Source organism: Mycteria americana, chromosome 6 (genome assembly GCF_035582795.1).
Source record: "Mycteria americana isolate JAX WOST 10 ecotype Jacksonville Zoo and Gardens chromosome 6, USCA_MyAme_1.0, whole genome shotgun sequence".
NCBI lineage: Eukaryota > Metazoa > Chordata > Aves > Ciconiiformes > Ciconiidae > Mycteria > Mycteria americana.
The window spans coordinates 64016990-64037109 of NC_134370.1; the positions used below are offsets into that span (position 1 = coordinate 64016990).

The 20120-nt window shown below is 45.8% G+C and overlaps 1 protein-coding gene across 7 annotated transcripts in view; it reads left to right on the forward strand.

Moving 5' to 3' along the window:
• The window catches only part of CHD2 (chromodomain helicase DNA binding protein 2), a 72702-nt gene that overhangs the window by 44953 nt on the left and 7629 nt on the right, over window positions 1-20120 (forward strand). For 6 of the 7 annotated variants that reach the window (XM_075506263.1, XM_075506262.1, XM_075506261.1 and 3 more), the window contains 23 exons: window positions 422-647; window positions 1387-1487; window positions 2156-2200; window positions 2358-2533; window positions 3212-3336; window positions 3968-4184; window positions 4834-4923; window positions 5775-5965; window positions 6982-7170; window positions 7684-7846; window positions 8234-8386; window positions 8901-8972; window positions 10192-10341; window positions 10967-11115; window positions 11639-11735; window positions 12501-12593; window positions 13061-13234; window positions 14160-14335; window positions 15807-15848; window positions 16919-17058; window positions 17934-18075; window positions 18214-18364; window positions 19686-19808. In XM_075506263.1, the coding sequence (XP_075362378.1) occupies window positions 422-647; window positions 1387-1487; window positions 2156-2200; window positions 2358-2533; window positions 3212-3336; window positions 3968-4184; window positions 4834-4923; window positions 5775-5965; window positions 6982-7170; window positions 7684-7846; window positions 8234-8386; window positions 8901-8972; window positions 10192-10341; window positions 10967-11115; window positions 11639-11735; window positions 12501-12593; window positions 13061-13234; window positions 14160-14335; window positions 15807-15848; window positions 16919-17058; window positions 17934-18075; window positions 18214-18364; window positions 19686-19808 (3185 nt within the window). The remainder of the gene's footprint in view (window positions 1-421; window positions 648-1386; window positions 1488-2155; window positions 2201-2357; window positions 2534-3211; window positions 3337-3967; window positions 4185-4833; window positions 4924-5774; window positions 5966-6981; window positions 7171-7683; window positions 7847-8233; window positions 8387-8900; window positions 8973-10191; window positions 10342-10966; window positions 11116-11638; window positions 11736-12500; window positions 12594-13060; window positions 13235-14159; window positions 14336-15806; window positions 15849-16918; window positions 17059-17933; window positions 18076-18213; window positions 18365-19685; window positions 19809-20120) is intronic. The other variant, XM_075506265.1, reaches the window with a different exon arrangement.

Here is a 20120-nt window from a genome sequence, read left to right on the forward strand (position 1 = left end):
CGCATTTTAAAGACGCATTCATTGTTCTGCAATTCTTGCTTTTCTCTTCTTTGAAATATAAAATAGATCTTCCAGTAGAGTCAGTTTTCATAGCTCTATTGACAAAGCCATAATGAAAATAAAGCCGATGTTTTGTTCTCATAGCCTTACAAAAGTGTTTTTGTAAAACTGAATGGTCGTGAACATTTTCAAGAGACCTTTGAATTATACTTCAAAGAAAAAGCATTTATGACAGAGAGATTTAAAAAGATTCTGTTGTATGGAAAACTTTTGTGTGCCTGTCTATTGGGTTGCAGAATCTGTAGGATATTCTTTGTGCTGTCACAAAAGATGTATTAGAAAAATAACCTTCTGCTCTAATGCAGTTCATGTCCAGTGCTTGATAACAAAGGTACCGACTGCAGCCTGATTTCTTTTGCAGCCACTGGTGCTTCCACCACAGTGTATGCAACTGAAGCCAATGGCAACCCAAGCGCTGACTTTGATCCTGAAAAGGATGAGGGAGAAGTTCAGTACCTGATCAAATGGAAAGGCTGGTCATACATCCATAGCACATGGGAGAGTGAAGAGTCCCTGCAGCAGCAGAAAGTGAAGGGCCTGAAAAAGCTAGAAAACTTCAAGAAAAAAGAGGAGGAGATCAAGCAATGGTATGCTTTACTTCAACCAGCGATCTGGCCTTGGGCAAATCTTTTTTAGCCAGAGGTTTGCAGAGTCATGACTAAAACCATTTGATTTCTACTTGCAAAACATGTTTCATCCAAAGCAATTCTTTTTGGTGCGCAACACTCATGTCTCTCTGCCTACTGATGAACATCCCCCCTCACAGAATGATGTCTGTGGCCATGGTGTTGAAAGAGAGAGGAAGAGGCATAAAATCCACAATACTGCCACTTCCCAGGCGTAAGAATTGGGGCAGCTGACAACAAATAAATGGTGCACAGATTCACCTGGCCCAGGAGGTGACATGAGGGCTTGCAGCCTTATTAACCCTTGTTAATTATGGGCTTGTCTGTATGCAAGTTTTTGCATCAGTTTATGTCCGACCTCCCCAGGAACTATAAGGGGAGCTATGGTATGTTTCCAAAGTGAGAAAGCTGGAATAGCAGCTTCCATCTCTGTTTGATTCTGGTTTTGAGACTGATTCTTGCAGCAGAGTAAGGTGTCATTTAACAGGGAGACAGTATGAACTTCTATGACCATTTGCTTCTCAGTAATGATTTGTAATTATAGGAAGCTTTAAGAAACGTGTCATATAAGCAGTAGTCTGCTTCAGTGACTTGTCTGAATGACAGAACCATATAGGAAAGCAGAATTTCTGTATGTGGCCTCCTTGAGCATTATGACAGAAGCATTATAGTGGGTTGTTTTGGATTTTTTTGCATCTAGGCTGGGCAAGGTATCACCTGAAGATGTAGAATATTTCAACTGCCAACAAGAGCTAGCTTCAGAGCTGAACAAACAGTATCAAATAGTGGAGAGAGTAATTGGTAAGTGAACCCAACACTTTTGTAAAGGGGTGAAGTAAGATGTGGGAACTTTAATCTCTAGCAACAGCAGAACAAGTGTACGGCTCTCTCTTCTTCCCTGTCCTCCAGTATCTCTGGAGAAAAAAATCTGGTGTTAAGTGTATTTCAGTGTGTGAAATTCAGTGATTTGAACAGTAGAAATCCAGGTTTACAGATTTGTATTTCCAAGCAATACAAATCAGTCGCTCTCCTTGCCTGGAGTATGGGATGATACAGTAGTTTCCAAGGGGATGTTGAAGTTGCTGCTGCTGAAGTTCTTTGACTTCAGCCCTTTGGATGCAAGGTGTTTGCACCCAAAGCAGCAGTACAGGCCTGGCTTTTGTGAGGACCACTTTCCGTGACGTGGTTGAGGATGTGGTTAGGCTTCAAGGCAGCTCAGGGGTTAGATTTTCATGATTACTTATTAAAAATAAAAACAGGACTACTGAGCACTTCAGTGATATCACAGTAATGTCAGTCAGAGGTGCCGGCATCCAGTTGCTTTGGGAATTGGCCTGGAGAGCTGTTTAACCTATTTCCAGTACAATTCCTATGAAAACGCATGGGGTGTGTGGCAGTGACAGCCTGCCCTGCTCCCTCTGCTGGCTGCCAGCACTCCAAACCCTTCCTTCCCTTCTGTCTCCAAACAGCTGTGAAGACCAGCAAGTCTGCAACGGGACATTCAGATTTCCCAGGTAAAGGGGCTTTTTTTGGTTCCTCGAAACTTTTCCTACTAGCCGAGACCTGTCTTGTGGTTGTACGGGTGGTTCAGGCTGCCCCTGTGAACCACGCTTGTGGTTCAGCCACAGAACCACAGTTGCTGAGGTTTGGGTTTTTTTGCATATTTTGCAGCAAACAGTCGCAAAACATCCTCGAATGACCCCGAGTACCTGTGTAAGTGGATGGGGCTGCCGTATGCTGAGTGCAGCTGGGAAGACGAGGCTCTGATAAGCAAGAAATTTCAGCACTGCATTGACAGCTTCAACAATCGTAACAACTCCAAAACGATTCCTACCCGGGACTGCAAGGTTTGCTTGCTTCTGTTCTCTCCCGTTGCTGGGTTTCTCCAGGCTGGGTGATCATGCAAGCGGTAGGAATGTGAAGTTTTGTCAGGATAAATGTCAGAGAACATTTTCCCATCCTCCCACCAGTGTTTGAATGGTGGTTTGCTGTTCTTGTATTGTGCTTTAGGCAGAGATGTGAACCCCCTTTTGGTTTCATCTGCTCTGTGCACAGTGAGAACGTTATGTCCCCCTGGGGAGTGGGAGGCTCAATTAATCCTTGCAAAGTGCTTCCTCCTCAGAAGGAGCTGCTGCAGAAATGCAAAGTTTTAATATCAGTTGAATGAAAAAACAGCACACCTGGGAAAAGAGAAAACCTGCAAGATGCTGATATAGTGGAGGAGAGGGACAGAGATAATGGGAGAAGAAACAAGAGGACAAAAAGGAAAGTGGAGCTTGTTCCATCTAGTGTGCATTACGTACAGCTTACTGCACTCTTGGGGAGACTCACAGCCCTGGTCATCAGAACCAGAGGACAGGAGGCAAAACATAACGCTGCGGAGTGGTTTTCTGAACTGCAGACATAAGCGCTTGCTAGGAAAATGTGGACGGACTTTAACCAATAAATAGATATACATTCATTGCTGAATTTTCAACCTTACTTTGTCTTTTTGTTCAGTAGGCTTACAGCATCTTCTTTTCCAGGTATTGAAGCAGAGACCGAGGTTCGTTGCCTTGAAGAAACAGCCTTCTTACATTGGTGGTGAGAACCTGGAGCTGCGAGATTACCAGCTGGAGGGCCTCAACTGGCTCGCTCACTCGTGGTGCAAGTACGTACAGATGCTATGTGATGTTCGTTTTGTCTCCTGATTTTTGTCCCAGTAGGATCTGGTCCTCTTGTTTTCAAGTGGGGTCTTTACCCGTCCTGCTTCTGCAGCTTGAAGGATTTCAAATGTTATCACGCCCAGCTGCATTGCAGACACCGCAAGCAGGAACTATCTAGAGCATGAAGTTAAGAAACCTTGTGTGAAAACAAAAAGCATTGTCCCTGTCTGGGCCTGTTCACATGCTGGACTTGGCTGCTGCGTGAGCCTAGTGCATATCAGCCCTAATTTTCCATTGCCCTAACTGAAAAAAAGGTTTCTGGCTCGGCCTGCTTACACACTTGTTGAAGTCTTTGAGAAATGTCCTTCTAAAATTAGGCCACTGACTTGCCTCTCCCTTTGCCTTTGTCCTTGCTTGCCAGTTTGGAGTGATCATAGTCTGTTCCTTTTTGCAACTTACTGTGCCACACAGAGTCTGGATGTCCCTGGGGTCCACTTGGAAGTGTTCAGATAAATGTTTTGCACTACTCCCTTTCTGTCCCTGTCATGGATTGCTATTCATGCTGGTGCACGGTAAATTAGTAGGGGCGGAAACACGCACTCAGACGGGATTTATGTTTGTTCTCTTCCTTTTCAGGAACAACAGCGTGATCCTGGCTGATGAAATGGGCCTGGGCAAGACGATTCAGACAATATCATTCCTGTCGTACCTCTTCCATCAGCACCAGCTGTATGGCCCCTTCCTGGTGGTGGTCCCCTTGTCCACTCTCACCTCATGGCAGAGAGAGTTTGAAGTGTGGGCACCCGAGATAAATGTGGTGGTTTACATCGGAGACCTCATGAGCAGGAACATGGTGTGTAATCAGAAAGCAGGGGCTGTGGGGTTGGGTAGGAACGCTGGGTGCAAAGCAGCAGCTTCTGCGTAACGTATGAGACACACATTGTGCTGGAGAGGCTGACAGATAGTACCGGCAGTGCTGCAGGCAGCTAGAGCTGGTGTGGCTGAGCACTTGGGTATAATTCCCTGCTGCAGGGACTTTTCTACCTTATTTCCACTCTTAGAGTGACCACAGGAGCACTGGCTTCCCTCAGAGGGTCTGGAAACCACTCCTGCACTAGGCTGAAATGTGCTGCAGTAAGGAGCATAGTAGTGTAAAAGTGTTTGCCTCCTATTTTCTGAATTATTCAGGCAACGAAGCACATGAATGTTGTGAGTCTAGTGGTGTCAATAGTGAGATTGTGCATTCATTTGGCAGAGGAGGGGTAATGTCACAACAGCAAGTTGTTTTGACCTTATTTTGTTACCTGTGCAAGGGCAGTTGAACCACGTGTGCACTAAAACAAGCTGCTCCTTGGGTACCTTGAGCTCATCAAATGGCACCTTGAACAACAGGGGCTTTGGACTTGGTTGGAGTCTCTGGCTGTAGCTACACTAAAATAACAATTGTTAACTCTTTCCTTTCGATAACATTGGTTGAAGTTAACATTTGTCTCCTCTCACAGATACGTGAATATGAGTGGATCCACTCTCAGTCTAAAAGGTTGAAATTCAATGCACTTATCACAACATACGAGATCCTCCTCAAGGATAAGGTGGGTAATGGCCCAAGGATTTTTTTATTTAGACTTTCGCTTGCAGAGGGGGAAGCCAGCCCCCAACTAGTGGGCTTCACATCTTTCCTTTGGGGTGATGGAGAACGTATAGCTACTATTTGCTTTTGCTTGCCAGTAATGCAGAGGGAATGTGGGACACCCATTGCAGTGTCTTCATTCTTGTGCTGTGGCAGTTGTATTATTCTTTATACTTGTAAGACACCAGGCAGGGCAGTAGCTGGATTTTACCTGGTTTAATTTAGGCTAGTTAAGAGGACAAAACATTACACTGAACCACTGGCCACAGTGTTAACAATATCTGGGTTTTTACACTTAGGAGAAATCTGTCTGCTTAGGAAATGCTCATCAGCCCTGTTAGTCCATCACTGAGTCCTAGTGGAAAACAAGAAGCTTAATACTAATTAAAAAAAAAAAAATCAAAACTCTCAGGTTACCTTAACTTTATATAAGCTTGTTTGTCTGCTCTCCTGCTGCTGCTCCAGTGGGGCTAGTGCTACAGCAGGGCCCCAGGGGCATGGAGAAAGGGAGGAGTTAGGGGGCTGGGGGAGGACTGTGCTTGCTGGGTAAAGCGAAGGTGGATTAAAATAGGTATACTTGCTGAAAGACTATTCAGATATGGCAGGAGTGCTATACAGAATGGCTAATTTTCACCTTTCCTTTCCGGGAGGGGAAGACTAGCCTAGGGCTGGGGCAGGGTACCCTGGAAAGCACACGCTGCAGTGCTTTCTGGCCGTGGAGGGAGAGGCATGTGCAAGGTGGTGGGGCTTGTCTGACCCAGCGTCTCCTTGGGGCCTGTTTTTTGTTTTTTTTTTTTACTTCTTTTCCTCCAGGCTGTTTTGGGAAGTATTAACTGGGCCTTTCTAGGCGTGGATGAAGCCCATCGGTTGAAAAATGATGACTCTTTGCTGTACAAAACGTTGATTGATTTCAAGTCCAACCATAGGCTGCTGATCACTGGCACCCCGCTTCAAAATTCACTCAAAGAGCTCTGGTCCCTGCTGCATTTCATCATGCCAGAGAAGTAAGTCTCCTTTTGGTCCTTCAAAAAATACCTCTGTGTCCATTCTTGTCTATTAAATAGACTCGAGGGAGTGCAGAATGGCAGAAATCCCTGAATTAAATTCAGTGGAGTTAGAGCAATGAAAGGGGAATAAACATTGGTGGGGAAAATCAGAGGTTAAATTACTAACACGAGGATTATTTCTGGCAGCAAATTGAATGGGGAAACCTAATACATGTCTTTCAAATCTGTGTGCTGTCTTAGAGCCATCTCTGAAAACTAAACTTGTTTTAAGCAATCATCTCAACCATTTCTGAGGTTTCCAGTACATTGCGGTTCAGCCACCCTCGCCAACCGTTTTATGGCAGTCTCTAGGAGTATTGCTCAAGGACGGTGCTGTCTAGCCGATTGTTCGCGTGTCCGCGTTATAACAAATGCTTTGTTTTCTTTAAAACAAAATGGGCTAAGACAAGCAAGCCCCAAAACTCACCAAAATTATGTTTGACTGCAAAAAGAGGTGTCCCCCAAATTCTTTTTGCTGGATCACAGAAAGAGTGAAGGAAAGATTTGAGGTCTCCCAAGCTGGAGGAGGAGAGCAGATCTCTGCATTTCAAAGCAGCTGTTGGAGGAAGCCGCAATCCAAAAAAGCCTTCAGAGCAGTGTAAAACATAGTCCAGTTGTCAAAGCCCTGCCTAAGGGAGGGCACCGTGGAAAGTTCAGGAACTGCTGCCAGGTAAACGCCAGCAGGAGACAGCAGAGCAGAATACTAGAAAACCTGGGATTTTGGGTCCTGGGAGTCAGTGTGGAGCTCAAAGATAAGATGTTAGGGAGGCACCTAAGCCTAGAGAGCTTCTAGCTTTACCATCAGTCTGTTTAGTTAGCCAGAGCAGTGTGAACCTTTTATCCTCCACTTTATCTCCATCAAATTCGTGACCTCCTGTCTTCTTGTGCAGCGGGAGCATAGTCAGTAGATGATGTTTGGTGCAATAAGACAAGAGGTATTCTGACCCCTCTCTGCTCCTCGTTTCCATTGCTAGATTTGAGTTCTGGGAGGATTTTGAAGAGGATCATGGAAAAGGTAGAGAGAATGGCTACCAGAGCCTTCACAAAGTCCTGGAGCCGTTTCTCCTACGCAGAGTGAAGAAAGATGTGGAGAAATCTTTGCCAGCCAAAGTGGAGCAGATCCTCCGCGTGGAAATGTCTGCTTTGCAGAAACAGTATTACAAGTGAGTCATTTATTAAGTTACTGGGAGTGCCAGTAGAAATGGGAACATCTTTCTGTGTGCCTTGGGAATATATTTCAGTATACTTTGTCCTTCAGAATGCCATGTGACAGCCATCACCTGTAGTAGCAGGGGCTTCACGGTAGGAATCTGAGGTAGGGTCCTGTGGTATTTTTCCCTGTGTAGTAGTCTGGAGATGCTTTTTTAGTGTGATACAGTTCAGCTGGCCAGTTTCGCAGGACAGGGGCAATGGTTTTGGGGGGGGGGGGGGATAAAGCATCCCACAAAATTGTGGTGCTGTTTAATGTTAAACTGTAATAATATCAAGAGGAAAGTAAGATCAGGGTTTCTAGTGAGGAAACAGCACTATCCTGTAGAAGAAGTGAAGAGAGATGGAGGGAGGGGAGTAGACTGATGCCTGAACAAGATGTGCCTGAAAGCTTTATTCCTCCCAGGCTCTAGCATGCCCAGTCTGCACTGTGAAATGATCTGGACTTTTTGTTTTCCTGCCTGCAGGTGGATTTTGACAAGAAACTACAAAGCTCTTTCAAAGGGAACGAGGGGGAGCACATCTGGTTTCCTGAACATTGTGATGGAGTTGAAAAAGTGCTGCAACCACTGCTACCTTATCAAACCTCCCGAGGAAAATGAGAGAGAGAATGGCCTCGAGACACTGCAGGTGGGCAGCGTCTTTGGTTACCATTGTTTTTCCTTAACTTTCCCCTTTCTTTTGTCCTCCCACCAAGATGAGATCTGGTGAATCGTTAGCTTCTGGTGCTTCTCCATTAGAAATAGTCCTCACAGCTGAGCCACTGCATCTCCTGCTCTCCCCTTCCACTGTAGGCAAAGCTTTGTGGCCATCTAGAGTGGGAGGTGCCTGCAATATAAGATCTATCGTGGATGATTCATTTTGTGTGTGGCCTCTGCTCTGTAAATCCAGATGATTTGATTAGAGATGTATGGGAGAAGCGTGACCCCAAAAGAACCTGATCTTTGCATGTCTCTGTGTAGTGTAAATAAGGGTAAGGTTGCAAAGCATCAGCTGGAATTACGGTTACTTCTTCAGTCTCTGATCAGGAGCAGTGGAAAGCTAATTCTCTTGGACAAGCTGCTGACCAGGCTGCGGGAAAGAGGCAACAGAGTGCTGATCTTCTCCCAGATGGTGAGGATGCTGGACATCTTGGCAGAGTACCTGACTATCAAACACTACCCTTTTCAGGTGAGAAACATCAGAATGGAAAACAGTGGGGTTCACTTGAAAATTCAAGAAAATGCAGAGGGAGCCTAGGCAATGGGAGTCACTGAGTTTCCCAGAGGTTGGTGGCTGGGATTACAGGTTGCACTTACTGAAATACACTGGAGGGAACTGGGAAGTCCCTTCATTTCAGTGCGGCCCCATCTCTGCAAAATGCCTCCTCCAGTAGCCCCTGCTTTGGCTTTTGTCCTGTGATAAATCCCGAGGAGAGGATAGCAAATGCAGAGACCCTGGCTGGGAGCCTGTAACGGGAGCTGCAGTGTCACCCGCTGTGTGACTAGTGCCTGAGCATACCCCCCCTCCTGCCCTTGCGACACAGCGGGCTAAGGCAGCGCAGTTATTTTTAATTGGCAGTTATTTTTAATGATTAAATGCTGCAGGCAGGGAAGGGGGCTGTAGGGCTCCCAGAAGTTGGGTGCAGCAGTTCTTCAGGGCTCCTTTACCTTCTTTCTTTTATCATTATTATTGATTTTTCCAGCGCTTGGACGGCTCAATCAAAGGGGAGATCCGAAAGCAGGCGCTGGATCACTTCAACGCTGACGGCTCTGAGGTACCGCAGCTGGGGCTGTCCTGCCTCAGGAGGGTCCGGGTGGGCTGCCCGGGCAGCGGGCGTTATGGCTGAGCCACGGGCTGTGACTGCCAAGAGGGGATTGGTTCAGTTCGCTTCTTTTTACAGCACCCCAGATACTTTAAAAGACATATATAAAGACAGATATAGCACGTTTTGCAACTAGCCATATTGCTTATTTTAAATCTCCCACACCCAAAGAAAAGGGCTGCACATCACATCTCCAGAAAGTCCTGAAGAGGCTGGGAAGAGGCAGAATTTAGCAATTCTTTCCCCGTCGTCTGGGGAATGAGACGGTTGCTAAATGATTCCTCCAATCTGAAACTGGTTTTGGATATGAAATGGCAAAGAAAAAAGGGGGATTTTAAGTGTCAGCAGGCAGCGGAGTGTGGTGTTGGAGGTGAAAGGCTCCAGCGTAATAGGAGAGGGCATCTCAAGCCTCTCATCTGGGCTTGCTGACTCACAGTGACTGGTGCAAGGCACTTGTTTTCTGCCACAGTCAGCCCAGCCGTGAGAAATACCTTTCCTCGCTCCAGAAGCCTGGACTGGAGGGTGATTCTTGGCTGACACAGGAGATACAGCTAGCTGCTTCGTGGTAGTGGGGAAGTTAACAAATAAAAGTGAGGAGGAGACAGCAGTGTGGGTGGGAAAGGAGCAGGAATGCCCACAGAAGCTGCCCTTTTCCCTCTCTTGGGGGCATCCATGGGGGCTCAGGCATCCTGGCTGTAACCTGGCATCCTGTGCCCTTGGGCAGTGACTCAAACAGTTTGTGTTAGCTGCTGATCTCACCCCCAGCAGGCTTTAGGCAACAAAAAGCATGTGTTTGCCTGCTGCCTTTGTAGGATTCTGGTGGGCAGCGTGGTCCAACCTTCAACAGTGACTCCAAGGTGCCCTTGCCCTGAGCTGTTTGCGTTGCTCTCCCATAATGATGCATGCTGGGCCCTTCCTGGAGCAGCACACCTTTCCCCCCTGCCAGCACCGCCTCACCTTGTGCCTCGGCTTAAAGACCAGTGGTACTTAGCCTGCGTGAGCAGGGTGTGTGGGAAGGATATCCTTCTTCTGCTGTCTTGAGAAGCATGAGTGCATCAGAGCCCTCCCTCCGTTTTTTTGCGTAGCTTTGAAGTCATCGTTGCTGTTTTATGCCACACTTACAGGCTGGCTAACTCATGGATGCCTTTTTTTTTTTTTTCCTTCCCCCCAGGACTTCTGTTTCTTGTTGTCTACGCGAGCTGGAGGGCTGGGAATTAATTTGGCCTCTGCTGATACTGTTGTTATCTTTGACTCGGACTGGAACCCCCAAAATGATCTTCAGGCTCAGGCTCGGGCTCACCGGATTGGGCAAAAGAAGCAGGTCAGAAGAGTTACCTGGGTTGTTTTCTCTGTGGCTTCAGTGTGTGCATCTAAATGGGCTCCCACCTCACCAGAGCTTCTGAAAACACGGTCTTTTTGCCCCCAGTCCTGACTCCAGAGAGTGCTGCCAACTCAAGGGAAGCTCATTTAAAAGCCAGGAAACAAAAAATCAGCTCAAATTTGCCAGATGCCAAGTCTTTCTGTTGGTTTTGGATTCTGGCATGTTTCAAAACCAAGAACCCAACCCATGGCATCGCACTTCTCAGCCTAGTGGACTCTCTTCTTTCTTGCCCTGAAAAACTTGGAAAGTAGAACATCCACCTTTACTAGGGTTTTATTAGATATGTGAAAAGTTTGATGTTAGTTTGGATTTAGAGTGATTGTTTCAGAAGACTTTTACTCTGTGCTTAGTCACACTGCAGGATCTGTGTTAACCAGCCTGATTTTAGCTGATGCCCCGAGATATAAAAAGTATGTGATGGTTTTTATTGTAAAAAGACACATCTGTGCACGAAGGGACCATGTTAGCAGACTAGTCTCGTGCAAAACCACTGAGGGATGCATCGCTGCATCAGCAGAGCGTGTTCAGGTCCAGGAAATAGCTCTGTTCTTTTCTTGCCCTTCAGGTGAATATTTACCGCCTGGTCACAAAGGGTACAGTAGAGGAGGAGATCATTGAGAGGGCCAAGAAGAAAATGGTTCTGGATCATTTGGTGATCCAGCGTATGGACACCACTGGCCGGACTGTTCTGGACAACAACTCTGGGCGATCCAAGTAAGTGATTGTGTCAGGAGGCAGAGATGTCTGGTACAGCATGTGGCACAACCAGCTTCACCTGCCGGTATCTCACAATATTTGTTTGATAGGGTACAGGGCAGAAGGCTAATAAATAATGGGAGCATCCACTGACTGGGGTCATGCAACCATTAATTTGGACATAGAGGATAAAAATCATCAGAAATCGGAAACTAGTGTTAATGCATTACCTGTTTTTCCTTCTGTATTCCTCCCAGAGATCATCCTGGTCTGAGGAAACCTGGTGGTGGAAGAGCTGCAGTTTGGCAGCGACCTCAGACTCTCCCCATTTCCCCCCAGTAGATGGAGGTTGTTCCCTTTACAGTAGTTGTCTGTGCTAGAGCGGGAAAGAGATGAGGAACTGAATAAAAAGGCTTTTTATAGTGCTGGGTAGAAAACTTACTTCTTGCTCTAATTAGGAAAAACTTTGGTATGGTTTTGCGCTGTAGCAGTGCTGACTTAACAGCTCAAAACACATTTTCCTTCTCGTTTGTTCTTGCAGCTCAAATCCTTTCAATAAAGAGGAGCTGACAGCTATTCTGAAGTTTGGAGCTGAAGATCTCTTCAAGGAGCTTGAAGGGGAAGAGTCAGAGCCTCAGGTAGTTTGAAATTGAAACCACATAGCTGTTTGCAGTCCTCTGAATGTCTGCATGGGGGATCGTGTGTATTTGCTCCCTCTTTGTACTTGCCCTGTGCATGAGAGCAGGTTGGGGAGTAGGGCATGTGTGAGTGCAGAGAAGCTGAAGGAAGAGAGCTCTGGGGCTGGGGGATCAGGGGTTGAGAAGAGCCTTGTTGTCAGGGTTTAAATAGTAATGGTCACCAAGAGAGTCCCTTGGCTCCCAAGGATTCATTAGCTAGTTCTAGCACAGCATGCTGAAAGCTCCTGTCCCTGCCTCCTCTGAGCACCTCTTCAGCATCCTTTTTTTGGTTGTTCTCATAGAGAGGCAGGAGTCAGCACAGCGAAGTCGAATAGGTCGCTCTGTCCTGCCTCAGCGCAGCATTGCTTGACGGTTTAGGAGTGAGTGCTTTGACCAATTCTCTTAATGGCCGCAGTAGCACAGCTTCCCCCAAGGGAAACAGTCCACAGTTAATACATCTCACTGTCTGGAAATTTTCCCTGCTGCTCAGCCTTGATGTTCCTTTGCTTCTGTCCTATCACCCTTACTTCTACTCTTTTGTACCACTTGAGATAGTTCATCCCTGCCCACAGTGATGACACCCTGCAGATATTTGCACTTTATTTATCTCATATCAGCACAGTGTGTGTTTAGCTATTGCACCCCACGAGTCTGTTCTCAAAGCCTCTTATTTCCTGCTGTGCTTGGCACCCTCCACCTTTATCACTCTTTCTTTCTGACTGGTAGGAGATGGACATTGATGAGATTTTGCGTCTGGCTGAAACACGAGAGAATGAAGTGTCCACCAGCGCCACCGACGAGCTCCTCTCCCAGTTCAAGGTACGGACCCCCAGGCTGTAGTGGGGTGTGGGAATGTGGCTCCCCACATCTTGCCACGGTGGTAAGGTCAGTAACAGAACAGATCAGGCCTGATGAGAGGTGACCTGTACAAAGCAGTTTACTGAGGGGTTGTCTGGGTTTGGTAGCCGGGGAGATATGTAGGTATTAATTTCATTTCAAGTAAGTGGTTTTGAAGGCTGTGAATAAAATGCAGAATTTACCAAATTTGGAAACAAAACCAATAACTTACAGAGGCTCAGCAGTACGTCTTAAACTGCACGTACTTCCTCAAAAGCTGTTAGCCCAAAGACGTGGCAAGGAATGTAGTGACATAGGGATAAATTATAAGTTAGTTATGGAAATGTTGGCAAAATTCCTATGGGGAAGGAGTTGAGGCTTAGCAGACAGCTCTGGGGTATTCCTGCCAGGGGAGGGAATTTCTAAAAGTGTTCCTTCGCTTATAAAAGGTGGCCAACTTTGCAACCATGGAGGAGGAAGAGACAGAGCTGGATGAGCGGTCCCAGAAGGACTGGGATGATATCATTCCAGAGGAGCAGAGGAAAAAGGTGGAGGAGGAAGAAAGGCAGAAAGAATTGGAGGAAATCTACATGCTGCCTCGAATCCGGAGCTCAACTAAAAAGGTATGGCCTATCTCAAGAAGCTGAGAGGCAGGAGGTGAGAGCTGGCAAAGGCAACACTCAAGGGAAGCCTTCTTGCCATCTGAGTGCTTCTTTCCTTCCTCCAAAGTTGGTTAGGAGTAAAGCACAGAGGTAGCACATTGACCTCTTGTTGGCATCATGCGTTGGGCCCATGGTTTGTAATGCAGTGTGAGGGCCCATATTGGATTTGGTACTACTCGTCTTAGCAGACAAAATAAAGAGAACCTGTAGTGGGCACAGGGCAAAATATCCAACTGTATAATGCAGATTTTACTGCAGTTTATGCCGTGTTCTGGCTGTTTCTTTTCCTTGGGCTCTCTAGCTCCCCAGGCTGCTCTTGCCTAAATGTGGCTCTTGTAGGCAAAAGAGATGGTGTCTTCCCAAGTTCTTTTTTAGGTGACGGGATCTACCCCAATCCAACAGAAAGCAGACTCTGCAAGGAAACTCTTCTGGGATATGGGACTTTAAGGGGTTATGAACTGTTCTTTGGGATAAGCTGGGGAAAAACATTAAAGTGAAAACTAGAGAGAAGGATAATTCATATTGGATGATTCCAGATCCATTTCTGAGGAGTCCTGGTTTTCAAAACAGCCTAAGGGAGTGTGGCACAAAACCATGGTAATCAATGTGTTTTAATGTATCTTATACCTTAGTAAATCAAAATGCAATTGTGAAATTGCTGGCTAGAAGGCTCTAAAGGGAGGATGACCACCAGAACCTTAGCTAGCTGGAAACTGCAAGGGCGTGCAGCCTCTCTGGGTTGATTACGTGGGCTTCTGCATCTTCAGGAAGAGATGCCAAGGTGTTCTACAGTCTGAACGTGAAATAGTGCCAGTGCATGGGAGGGACAGAAAGGTTGACAGATTAGCAGTTGTTAACTGTACTGCTGTTTTTCTGGTACATACAGGCTCAGACAAATGACAGCGAATCAGATGCAGAAACTAAGAGAAGGCTTCAGAGATCATCTGGATCAGAAAGCGAGACTGATGATACCGATGACGAGAAGAGACCAAAGCGCAGGGGGCGTCCTCGAAGTGTTAGAAAAGATACTGTGGAAGGATTTACTGACGCTGAAATCAGGAGGTCAGTGCTGGGCACAAGAGACAGTTCAGAAAACAAATATAGAAATCCCATGCAGGTGGACAAAACCCCAGATTAATTCAGGAGGTGTTCACCTGTAAGCATGTCAGTGGTTGAGCTGGAGCTGGTTCACTGGGCCAGCTTCTGCACCTTTGTATAATTCAGTTTGCTCCCAGCTGATGACCTTAACATTCAGGTCTGTGCAAAATGGACTGGATTGTCTTTACTCAGGCTGCAGTGAAGCTGGTACCTTCCTAAAATTAATCCGTGTTGTAACTGCCCTTCCTGGGCCAAGTGGATTGAGCTAATTCCGTATTACACGTGAGGTCTTAGGTGCCATGAGATACAGAGCTGGAGAAGCCAAGGACTCTGGCCTTCCTGACATTTTTCTGGCAGTAGTTCTGCTGATTTAAGCTTTAAGTGAAAGGCAAGCTCTGGCAAAATAACCCCATGAGAAGCACTGGTCCCGTTGATCCCAGCGGTTGTGTATCTTCTTCTGCACTGTGTCCGTGAAGGCAGCTGGGGGCTGAATTTCAGAGCACTGTTTTCTTCTCATCTCTTCTAATTCTTGAGCCTTTCCCAAAGATCTTTGTCTTAGGGCTCTGCCCAGGTGTTTAGCCAAAGATGTGAAAAGAGGGGGTTGTGAGTTTTCCTTGACACTCTCTCTGTGTCTGAGTTGACCTATTTTTAAACAGGAGATGGTCAGACTTTTCGGATTGTGGTAGCTGCCCCATGTCCAGCCTGAAACCATAAAGAACGAAAGAGGTGTTGTGATGTGAACTATAGCAGCCATTTAGGTTATTGTGGTGTAGCAGAAAGAAGCTGAAAGAGCACAAGATGAAGAAAAGAAGGGAAAAAATTAACTCATTTTAAAAATGATGTGTAGTTGAAGCCATTGGGTCTACTCCCAGCACTGTTCAGTTGTAGCAATGGTGTCTGACTCTTGCCCTAAAGTTGTGTGTTAGCCATGGCAGTGATTTTCACAATAAAAATAAGACATAAAAATAAATAGCAATCCTTGTCTGCAAACCTCTGTGATGGATTGCACCACATTTGGCTCTTCTGTGATGGGTCGTTACACTTATAGCCTGAGCATTAAAATTACTAATGACATTGATTTAATGCCTCTTTTCTCCTTGGAAAAGTGAAGTTAATAATTACCAACATGGTGTGAGCCAATGCTTTCTTTCAATGTTTTTTTACACTACAGTTATGAGTCCTTTTTTTTTTTCTTCATCTGTGAAACATCCAACATTCATAATAATGTTGTGGTGTTCTCCAGCTGAGGTCACAAAACTCTTTGTGGGGGCTAATGGATTAAGCTTCCCAGTCCTGAGTGATGCTTAGCTAATCAGTGTGGAATGCAAGGTTGATAACGTGGCAGGCTGTAATTAATATATTCAAGCGTATCTGTGATATTGGACCCACTTTTTATAGCAGTTGGTTTAGTTTCTGTTTTCTTTTATTTGTGTAGGTTTATCAAGGCTTACAAGAAGTTTGGACTCCCTCTTGAACGGTAAGTCCCAACCTGGCCCTGCTCCAGAGGGTTATCACAGGGGGACGTTGTGTTTCTAAGCACGGCCATACACACATTGCTATGGGTGTTTGATACAACCTCCACGGACAGCACAAAGCCTTGCTGTCGTGTGATCAGTAACCCAAGCACTGCCATACGGTCCCTCGTGTCTCAGTTGATGGGCACTGATGAATGCTGGCCCAAAAGCAGCCAGAGCAGTAGTGGTGCTGGGCTGTACACAGCATCATCCTGCTGGCAGAGTCTGGCCCTTGGGGCATTGCCACTCTGCCTAGAAAGGAGAGAGAGCAGCCATCTGAACAGCAAATGCTACCCAAAACACTTGCCAAGCTTCTCTATGCGTATTAGTTTCAAGACTGAATTCAGAGCATCTTTCGCTGCCACATCCCTCTTGCAGGGAAGTGGAGAGAGGCACGCACCATCCTTGAGCGTGGGTCTGCAGAGCCCTGCACAAGTGCTGTGGCCCAGCGTAAGTGAGGCAGGAAGGGAGATGGGCACATGTGCTGGGTCCGGAAAGCTGTAGCCCTTGCTGAGGTCTCAGAGCTGAGTGGATCCCTCATGGATCCCTGCATATATTGTATGAGAAATGACTGTGTTTTTTCATCTGGTTGTACTCTTCTGTTGTGACACACAAGGCTTGCGTATGGGCCTTGACATTACTGACTTCAGCCAGGCAAAAGGGACAGCAGATGGCAGCTTTTGACCTTCAAATGGAGTTAATGTGGAACTGGGAAGGCATGAAGGAACACTGGACAGTCACAGAGGATGCCTGTTGTGCTCAAGATAGACAGTTCTCACCTTTGCTTTAATACTAAAAAATCCAAAGGATTGGATCGGTTATACCGCATTAGCACTGTACTGCAGTTGTTAGACCTATAAAAAGACTAAAACTGTGTTGTTTCCTGCATGAACTCCACTCATGAAGGTTTCGTACATTCATACATATCCAGCATTGACTGCTAAAAGCTATGAAACAATTGCTGCGGAAGTGACTGGGAGTAGATATGCTGTATCAAATACAAAACTTGCAGTTCTTTTTTCCCCTTTCGCAGGCTGGAGTGTATTGCCCGGGATGCCGAGCTGGTGGATAAGTCTGTGGCTGACCTGAAACGGTTAGGGGAACTCATCCACAATAGCTGTGTGTCAGCAATGCAAGAATACGAGGAGCAGCTGAAAGAAAATCCAGGTGAAGGTAAGCGAGAGGGTTGTGTGCTGCTGTTATGATGTTTTTGGGAGTGTTCCATGGAGCTGGTGAGAAAACCGTTCCCTTGCTGGACAGGGAAGCATGCCACATTGTGACCTAAAAGCAAAGAACAAGCACACACTTAAAGCATCCCATCTCTGCCAGGCCGCCCTCACCAACAGAGAGAAACCCCTGAGTCTTCTTGCTCAGACTGGACCATTTGGGTCCAGTTGGGTCTGTTAGCTTCTGCTGAACACAAGTTTTCCTGGGGAGACGCTGAAGTCATCAGCTTGTTTAATGCTGGGCCACAAGGAAAAGCAGATCATATTTTATCTGCTCCTCGGACTGGGAATCAAACTGGTGCTGTGTACTGCATGGTAAAGCTGGATCCACAATTAGCCCTTCCCAGAGCTGGCATCGCCAACCACTCTATGTATGGCTGTTCTGTGCTGTTGGTTTGGAGATACAGGGGTCTGGGCTGGATTTCCTGCTGGGTCTCTGCCTGTTGCAGCTGAACAAAACTACTCTACAAACACAACTACATGTATTTTTAAGTATACATGTATTTTTAAAATTAGTATTTTTAAAAATTAGTATTTTTAAAAAATACTACATGTATTTTTAATACAACTACATGTATTTTACAACTACATGTATTTTTAAATACAGATGTATTTTTAAGAAAATGATACTGGGAGGTGTTTAGATTGCAGATCTAAGTGAGTCAGTGAAAGAAAACTTATCTTTTGGGCCTACCTTAGCAGACAGCCTCATGTTTAAATATGAGGTTGCAGGCAAGGCCTTGATCTCTGTGTGTCTAGACATTTTTACAGTGGCACTTCTTTCTGTAGGAGTTCTCTTAGTTGCTGTCTTTTATTGTTGAGCAGGGAAAGGACCTGGAAAAAGAAGAGGTCCTACTATCAAGATTTCTGGTGTCCAAGTCAATGTGAAATCCATCATCCAGCATGAAGAGGAGTTTGAAATGCTGCATAAATCCATTCCCACAGACCCAGAGGAAAGGAAGAAGTGAGTTTGGCTAAGTAGGCAATGCAGAAAGAGGCTCAGGGAATTTGGATTTTGTAGTGGAAAGAGAATAGCATAGATATGTGGATTTGCTTTATCCTCCACAGTATTAAAAGTAGCTCATGTTTGAAATGCCTTCAGGTACCGCCTGACGTGCCGTGTCAAAGCTGCCCATTTTGATGTAGACTGGGGAGTGGAGGAGGATTCTCGCTTGTTAGTGGGAATTTACGAGCATGGTTATGGAAACTGGGAGCTAATTAAAACAGATCCGGAATTGAAGTTGTCTGATAAGGTAGGTCGCTTTGCTTGTGGCTTGCATTGGGTCCACTGCAGTGTTCATAGAGAACATGTTTGATTTACTCCAGAAACAGATGTTTATGTTTGTAACCACTCCAAAAATAATAATAAATAATAATGAGGAAAATAGTGACCTCCATGGAATGTTACATGCTTGATGGAAAGCAGAGTTGTGTTATTTGATTGGCAGTACATTTTCTCTGAACAGTACCATATGAATTGCACTGAAATGATGCAGGAAGAAAACGGTAATGCTGACGTGTGTGGTTACATGCACAGTATAGAGGGTGCATTGCATAATCGTGACTTGATATTTCCTTGAGCATCTCACAAGAAGCTGAGTCTGAATTTCTGTGTGGAAATAATTTGTCACAGATTTGACACTGCTTATGTCAAGACTGGTCTGTGTTAGCTTTGAGGGTATAGTTACATGACTGGCTATGGCAGCAAAGCCAGCTGGAAAGCCTCCCTCTAGTTCCACTGTTCCTCAGTCATTCCCATAAGAACTGTTTATGGGGGCCATGTTGAAATGATCCAGGTTAAAAATAAGCCGCCATCCATTGTGTCAGCACAATGGAAGGAGAGTGAACTGCAACACAGGGCTGAGGAACATCAAGAATCTCTACACTCGCTTTGCTGCCAATATGGTACATTCCCATGACATGCATCCCTGCTAGTGTTTTTAGCAGAGATCAGGCTGTGGCTGAGCGCCCTCCTACATGAAGTTCAGAAAAGCATTTTACAATGGAAACAATTGCCTGAGACACACCACCCGATTTCCAATGAAGTATGAAGGTAACCTAGTTGGCAAGCCAAGATATTTCCTCCACGAAGTGGCACCTGGCAGCCTTGTTTTCCACTAAAAATTCTGCATCTGTATCATTGCTGTGGTAATGTCTCGGGTTACCAGAGGAGACCAGCCTGCTGTGACAAGACTGTCAAACAAATCTGATGTGTCAAGGAGAGTGCACTCAGTTTTGCAACTCAAGGTCCCAAATATAGTTTGCAAAGGTTTTTTTCCTTCTTTTCGCACACTTACAAGAAAGATCATAGAGAATCTAAAGAGCTGCCTTGGGGTCCTTTCACTTCTGCAAAAGGCCAAGGGGAGGGATGCTTGCTAGGAGCTTCGCTTTTGACTAGACAGGGAGAGTCTGTGTGGGAGCTGGAAGAAATATTTGAATCTTCTTGTTCCCCCAGAAGGTGCAGCATCTCCAACCCTTTGCTGGGCCTGGAATGACTGCTGCTAGTGTGTATCTCTTGTCAAGGTTTGATAGGTGCATGTGGGTGTATATATATTTTTTTCTTCTTTATCAAAGATCCTACCTGTTGAGACAGATAAGAAACCTCAGGGAAAACAGCTCCAGACCCGAGTTGATTATCTACTGAAACTGCTGAAGAAAGATCTGGACAAGAAAGAAAACATGAAAGATGGGGAAGAGGTGAGATGTGGCTGCTTGATTCTGAGGGTTTCAGGATGAGTGGTTGGCTGATGGCAGGAGACAGCCTGCGGTCCCAGGTCACTGAACATCATCTACGTGAAAGAATATGGACTTGTCTGTTGTCTGATTTCATTGTGATACTGAAATGATAATTAGTAATGGGCAGGTAATTATTACACTTACTGAATGACTCAGGCTCATCAGGCTTCCTGCCACCCTGCAGGACCTGCACCTGTTTGCAAGATGTTCAGGAGATGGGGTGTGTCCCCATGAAGTAGCTGTAGCGATTTGCTTGCCCTGACTTGTTCTGTT